The sequence below is a fragment of the Haplochromis burtoni genome, unplaced genomic scaffold (genome assembly GCF_018398535.1).
Source record: "Haplochromis burtoni strain Fernald_Lab_line unplaced genomic scaffold, NCSU_Asbu1 Contig_4, whole genome shotgun sequence".
Taxonomy (NCBI): Eukaryota; Metazoa; Chordata; class Actinopteri; order Cichliformes; family Cichlidae; genus Haplochromis; species Haplochromis burtoni.
In genome coordinates this window covers 5,408,752-5,414,385 of record NW_024582365.1, presented here as the reverse complement: position 1 = coordinate 5,414,385, position 5,634 = coordinate 5,408,752, and the positions used below count along the sequence as shown (strand labels likewise).

The 5,634-nt window shown below is 38.5% G+C and overlaps 3 protein-coding genes across 6 annotated transcripts in view; 2 read left to right on the top strand and 1 right to left on the bottom strand.

Annotated features, from left to right (window-relative positions):
- Nucleotides 1–1,861, bottom strand: part of tmx2a (thioredoxin-related transmembrane protein 2a) — a gene marked incomplete in the record, with an annotated part of 5,070 nt that extends 3,209 nt beyond the window's left edge. The window contains 3 exon segments of the mRNA XM_042221743.1: nucleotides 732–845; nucleotides 1,362–1,422; nucleotides 1,583–1,861. Coding sequence (XP_042077677.1) covers nucleotides 732–845; nucleotides 1,362–1,422; nucleotides 1,583–1,771 — 364 coding nt within the window.
- A 22-nt stretch (nucleotides 1,862–1,883) lies between these two features.
- Nucleotides 1,884–5,124, top strand: si:dkey-6i22.5 (polyamine-modulated factor 1). The gene is made up of 5 exons (XM_005913506.3): nucleotides 1,884–2,163; nucleotides 3,298–3,403; nucleotides 3,770–3,870; nucleotides 4,216–4,411; nucleotides 4,961–5,124. The coding sequence occupies exons 1-5, from the start codon at nucleotides 1,952–1,954 to the stop codon at nucleotides 5,024–5,026; spliced, it is 681 nt and encodes a 226-aa protein (XP_005913568.1). The 5' UTR covers nucleotides 1,884–1,951; the 3' UTR covers nucleotides 5,027–5,124.
- Nucleotides 5,125–5,197: 73 nt separating this feature from the next.
- The window catches only part of med19a (mediator complex subunit 19a), a 4,914-nt gene continuing 4,477 nt past the window's right edge, over nucleotides 5,198–5,634 (top strand). The window contains exon 1 of one of the 4 annotated variants that reach the window (XM_042221762.1): nucleotides 5,198–5,553. In XM_042221762.1, coding sequence (XP_042077696.1) covers nucleotides 5,334–5,553 — 220 coding nt within the window. In that variant the 5' untranslated portion in view covers nucleotides 5,198–5,333. The remainder of the gene's footprint in view (nucleotides 5,554–5,634) is intronic. The other 3 variants (XM_042221747.1, XM_042221759.1, XM_042221756.1) reach the window with 3 other exon arrangements.

Genomic DNA, 5,634 nt, shown 5'->3' with positions numbered 1-5,634 from the left:
TTTTGTTGGGGGGTGGGGGGTTGTAAATTACACAATGGCACCACCTGTAGGCCAGTTAATAAAAAGTTCTGATTGCAGAAATCTCAGAGAAGTTTCTAAACAGGGCTCAGATTGCTGCTTTACCAGGAGAACACTTCACAGAGAAGATGTGAAGCTTTTTCTTAAAATAAATACATAAATCTTTGCCAGATGAAAAATTCAGGACTTCAGAGTAAAAATACTCATTGCACCTCACCTGCATTGGAAAATAATCTAAATATATACAAGAAAACTGGTGATGTCACTTTTCTGTACAGTGATAACACCGACTTCCCACTGTATGGTATTCAGATGAAGAAAAATTTGTCAAAAGTGTGAGGACTTTTATCAGTGGAATGAGCTTCAAGTACATCAAATAATGATCATTTTTTACAGCAGTAACAGAAATGGGAACTAATTGCTGTTGCACATTATGTCTCAGAAACACTGGCTCAAGGAGAAACCCCTTGATGAGCTTTAGATATCAGTACAAGGTGAATACAGAGGGCTGATTAATTTGGCATGTCAAAACAAAACAAAAGACCACTCCTATTCTCATTAACATATCTCTTTAACTAAAGAATGAGTGCAGCATCACTGCCTTAAGACTGGGGATGGTTAATGCAGTAGAGTTGTGCTTTTCTAATTAAGAACCACTGGTAGACACAGTTTACACTACACAATTTTAAAGGTGGTTGTGACAGACCACTGACCGAGGCACAGTGCAAGGTAGAGGATGCCAAACCGAATGTCCATCCTGAAGAAGAGGATACAGTTGGCCACTTTGCTGAACATTAACAAGTTCCCAATGTGCTGCTCCACTGTGACTGAGGAAACAAAGAGCAGGGAACAATGTATGAACAGCAGAGGAACACCTTCATACTGTTGACCTTGCAGTGTGTAAGTGAACCCCTCCCACTCCCTTAATGTTTACACAACAAACCCAAAGTTTACAGTGAATCACTTTACAGATGTGTGTTCTCAGTAGAGTGGGGGTTCCTCTCAAATGGCTTATCAGATCAAGGAGTGGAAACAGTTAAACATCAGACTGTGTGGTTAAAGATTAACAGCAGCATGTAATAAAGACACAAACAAAGCGACCTTCCTGACTTTATCTAAAAAGTTAAGGTCAACAAATAAATCACAACATATCCCGGTGCTTCCTATGATTCGCTGAGTGGTTTGGATCACTGGCCACATGGTTGATTGGGCCACCTTTTGTGATGTGACAGTTTATAGTGTAAACACACTTTCATCAGTAGGTTTACACATAAGACAGTGTGTGTGTGTGTGTGTGTGTGTGTGTGTGTGTGTGTGTGTGTGGTGGGGGTTAGACTACTCACTAGCTCTCCTGTTCTTCATCATCACTATTGCACTGAGAAACATGAGGATCTCCAGCTCTCTCTGTAAAACAAAAGGAGCAAAATCATTAAAACAAACAAACAACAACTTTGTGTCAAGTTTATTTACTACTTCTATTTATTTCATATTTCTGAGACTTAATTAGCCCCACCAAAGGTAACCGCAAGCATTACCGCAGCTCCCCCACCACCACTATGCTTACCCAGTCAAAGTCACAGGAGTTGCCGTCCTCGCGCTGGGTCACCAGGTGCTCGCAAAGACCTGGAGTCTTTCGCACCACCACGAAGGAGATGGTCAAGAGGAAGGACGTGATATAGTACGGCTTGAGCAGCCATTTGTAAATCTGAGGTAAGTGATACAAGAAAGCGCAGAGTCCCGTGAGTAAACCCATGCTGACGGAGAAGACGAACCACCGCGACAGAGTGTTGGAGGAGAAATGACAGCTGGAGCTGTTGAGCTACGGTGTTACAGTGCGCATGTGCCAAATGGGGGCGGCGGCGTCGTTTCTGGGTCCGGCGGCTCGCCGTAGATTTGGCGGGCGCTGCAAAACATAAACAGAGGCAGCTGAAAAATGGAGGAAAGTAAGTCAGCAACAGAAGTGCACAGTGCAGTTAAAACTGGTGCGGAAGATTCAGCTGAAAGCCAGGCTAATGAAGCGACAGGAGAAGCTTCCTCACAGATGCCGAATAAACCGACAGCGGAGGCGGAGGCTCGGTACAAGAGGATGAAGCTTTTTGACAAAGTCATGCAGAAGAGCCTGAACAGGTTTATCGAAGATGTCAGGTAACGTGTTGGGTGTTGTGTTTATTACCTTGTTTTTACGGTGAACTACACGTATGTCATGATATTACCTCTGCACGAAGGATATAAACAGGGGTGAGAGCTGGTTTGAACGTTTCTCATCAAATAGTTACAAAGTTGGTGGTCATTAAATAAACAGTAAACCAAGTGTGAAGATCTCATTATTAGAACACATACAGTCTTAATTTATCTCAAGTGAGCCAATAAAACTCCAGTATAATAACCTAGAATACCCCAAGAGTATATATAAGATATTTCCTCAATCTAGCCCTAAATTTAGGGTACTCATTGTGTGACAACACCGAGGCATTAAAAACAACATAAAACTTAATAGCTTAAAAACCCTGGAATAGCGAGATTAATTTTAAAAAAAGTAATACAATAAGGGACTTAAAAAGTAAAACTAACAAATATAGTGTGTTAAAGCTCAATATTTAATGAACTCCAGTTTAAAAAAAAACTTTCGATGAACGCTTACTTGCAGTTTGTGTAGTCTGTTGTGTTTCTGCCTGGGGAAAAACAGAGGGAAGCTTGTTGGGAATTGTGCAAAATCATAGGGTTATTATTATTATTATTATTATTATTATTTTTTTAACAAATAAATAAAAATAAGGGATGGAGGTTGGGCTGTTTAAGAGCCCTAGCATTTTTTTTTTCATTTTACATTTTTTGTTATCTAGAAGACTACTTATGATCACTTATGATAAATATTGGACTTGAATTTGACATATTTCTTTTTAAGAAGTGTATCTTTCCCATACAGATTTTTTGTCCTTGCACATGTGAGATAGTGAGATAAATTGACAAAGGAATGATCCTGTGGTGTTTGTTAGCAAGAAATCTATAATACGATTATTCAGAACTCTGGTTTAGACAAATTTAACACTTCAGACAGGCACTCTGTTATGATTATTTTTTAAATGTATATTATTTTACTTACAGATGAAAACCAAATAATTCCACTGCCCTCCTGTCCTCCAAAAAAGAAGGCCTATCCAAACGTACTTTTAACATAGCAGTAGTGTCTTATAATGTTAATGATCTACTTATTCCTTAGCTATCATTTTCAGGAAAGGTCATAGTTTACTTTACTTTGTTCACACTGTTCTCTCACAGTTTTAACAGATTCGCCAGCATGTTTCGTCCACTGTACAGTAAGAACCCTCAGAGAATGGAGAGCATTCACAAGCAGTTCATAGAGGAGCTGCGGAGCACCATACAGGTCTGTAGCATATTACATTAAAACTCTGTATTTAAAAACAAACAAATGGGAGGACTTTTGCCTCCTTTGCATTGTGTATTGCTTAGGCTGTATGTGTGGTACACCTTTTTTTTAATACATTGTGTATATGACATTTATTACATTTATGACATTTATTGTCAATTTCCTTGCTGATAGCAGTAAAATTAGTATTACAAATGCATTTTGTCATTCAACAGGACAAACCAAATAACTTTCCTGGGCAAAACCAACATTTGTATAGGCTATAGCTGTCCAAATACTCATTGTATGCCATATTCACTGATCTACTACTGGTCTTTATTTAAACTTGTTTACATAAAAGTTTGTGTTTTCCTTCTCATGAAGGAAGATATCAACAGACTGATTGAAGAAGGCCAGCTAGAGTTAAAACTGAATGAGCTGGACAAACTAGAGAGAGCCACCAAGGACAGTCCAGACCCTGCATGGTCAGTAAACCGCTTTGAAAACACTTGAACTTCTGAAATCTTGAGTATTTAATTATATATGCTTTGTGCATTTTCTTACCAAACTGCTGAAATTCTCTCTTTTCTTATTTTTTAATCTAATTAAATAGTGAAACATAACTAAGTGGAAATATTTTTTCATTAAATGTACTAACTGTATATTTAAGAATTTCATTTAGTCAGTGAATCAGATTGAAAAGGTAACTTTGCATCTTGTATTATAGTTATATTGCCTTCCTTTACTATACTGCATATCACCACTGTGTTATTTCAGCTTTTTAACAATCAAAGCATTTTAATCCCTCATCATCTCAAATGTTGTCTTAGGCGACCAAGCGGGGTCCCTGAGCAGGACTTTTGCAGCTTTTTGATGCCGTACTATCAAAAGCAGGAGGCCTACATGCGACGGGAGCTGAAAAAGATTCAAGCAGAGAATTCTGCTCTAGCACAGAAGGTTCAGGGTGGAAGAGAGAGCATCAGTCAGGCTGAACACCGAATTTCTGCTGCTGTTGATGAGTGGAAGGTGAGAGAGAGAGAGAGAGAGAGTAGATAATTGGCAGAATAGATATGACTTGTCCCTAATAAGATCCATGAAAAAACCATATTCAGCATGTATGGAAGTATAAACTGTGTCATTTCGATTTTTATATACAAAATATTCTTTGTACAGTACATTTATTTTGATGATCACATACAGTCTTTTTTTTAGCTGTTACATGTTTATAGACCTTTTTTCTCATATTCTTACATTTGTGTGTATATACATCTTAGGTCCTTTTTTAAGATTTTACGATTTATTTGTTATATTATTATTAAAAGCGAGTCAATGCACTGAAAATGCACTGAAAATGCATTCTAATGCGCACTAACTGATGATCTGAATAACAATAAAGTAGCTATTCTATTGTTTTCTATGTTTCTATCATTCCTAATGAGGATGTTCAGTATATTTAGTCTCAGTGTAGCTTTAATGGTTTTATTTGGTAACTTGTTATAGAACTTTTCTACTTGTAACATAAATAAATTGAGTACTAATAGTTTTGTTATGTGTGTTCTTATCTCTCATTTTTAGGTATCAGTGACAGAGTTTGAAAGGCTGGCGTCATCTCTTTGCCCCGCTGATGTTTTTGATGTGTGATTTTTCCAAATTACACAATATGTCCACTAACTTAATTGTACATAATGAGTTTGTTTACTGTGCCTGTTTGTTTGAAAATAAACACGACGTTTTGGAAATTGTTAGTGATTATAGTCCTGTTTACACTGACAGTTACGGTACAGTGCGTGTTTGTTGCCTGCATTACGGTAAGTGGCCATGAAAAGAAGTGAGGAGCAGAGCGCTTGACACTCGAATTCACGGAGAACAGCTTCCTCGCAGATAGCAGGCCATAAGCTTGAAGAGCCCGGCATTTTCTTTCCATATAAATGTATTATTCAAGGTAGATATGACGGAAATGTTTTCAACTCTTTTCGGGTCAAATGAAGCTCAGGGACCACCTGGTTCTTCGTCTCTGGGTTTTGGACCGGGGAAGCCTCCACCGCCTATGCCGCAAAACCAAGTTGCCATGGCGGGTCAGATACCACCGCAGCTCGGGGATGAAGGGCCTGCTCTACGGAAGCCTGGAGCTATGAATGAACCTTTCTATTTACTGCGGGAGCTGCCTGGTACTGGTGAATTCTTGTAACTGTTGGGTGCTTCGTGTTTAATTTGTCCTTTATTTTTAAACTTTAGCCGAAATCTAAAGC

Excerpts from the sequence above, each read along its gene's own strand:
- si:dkey-6i22.5 (XM_005913506.3), top strand. The coding sequence starts at position 1,952 with ATGGAGGAAAGTAAGTCAGCAACAGAAGTGCACAGTGCAGTTAAAACT. Across the intron at positions 2,164-3,297 it reads AGGTTTATCGAAGATGTCAG|TTTTAACAGATTCGCCAGCA; the intron begins GTAACGTGTTGG and ends GTTCTCTCACAG. Across the intron at positions 4,412-4,960 it reads CTGCTGTTGATGAGTGGAAG|GTATCAGTGACAGAGTTTGA; the intron begins GTGAGAGAGAGA and ends TCTCATTTTTAG.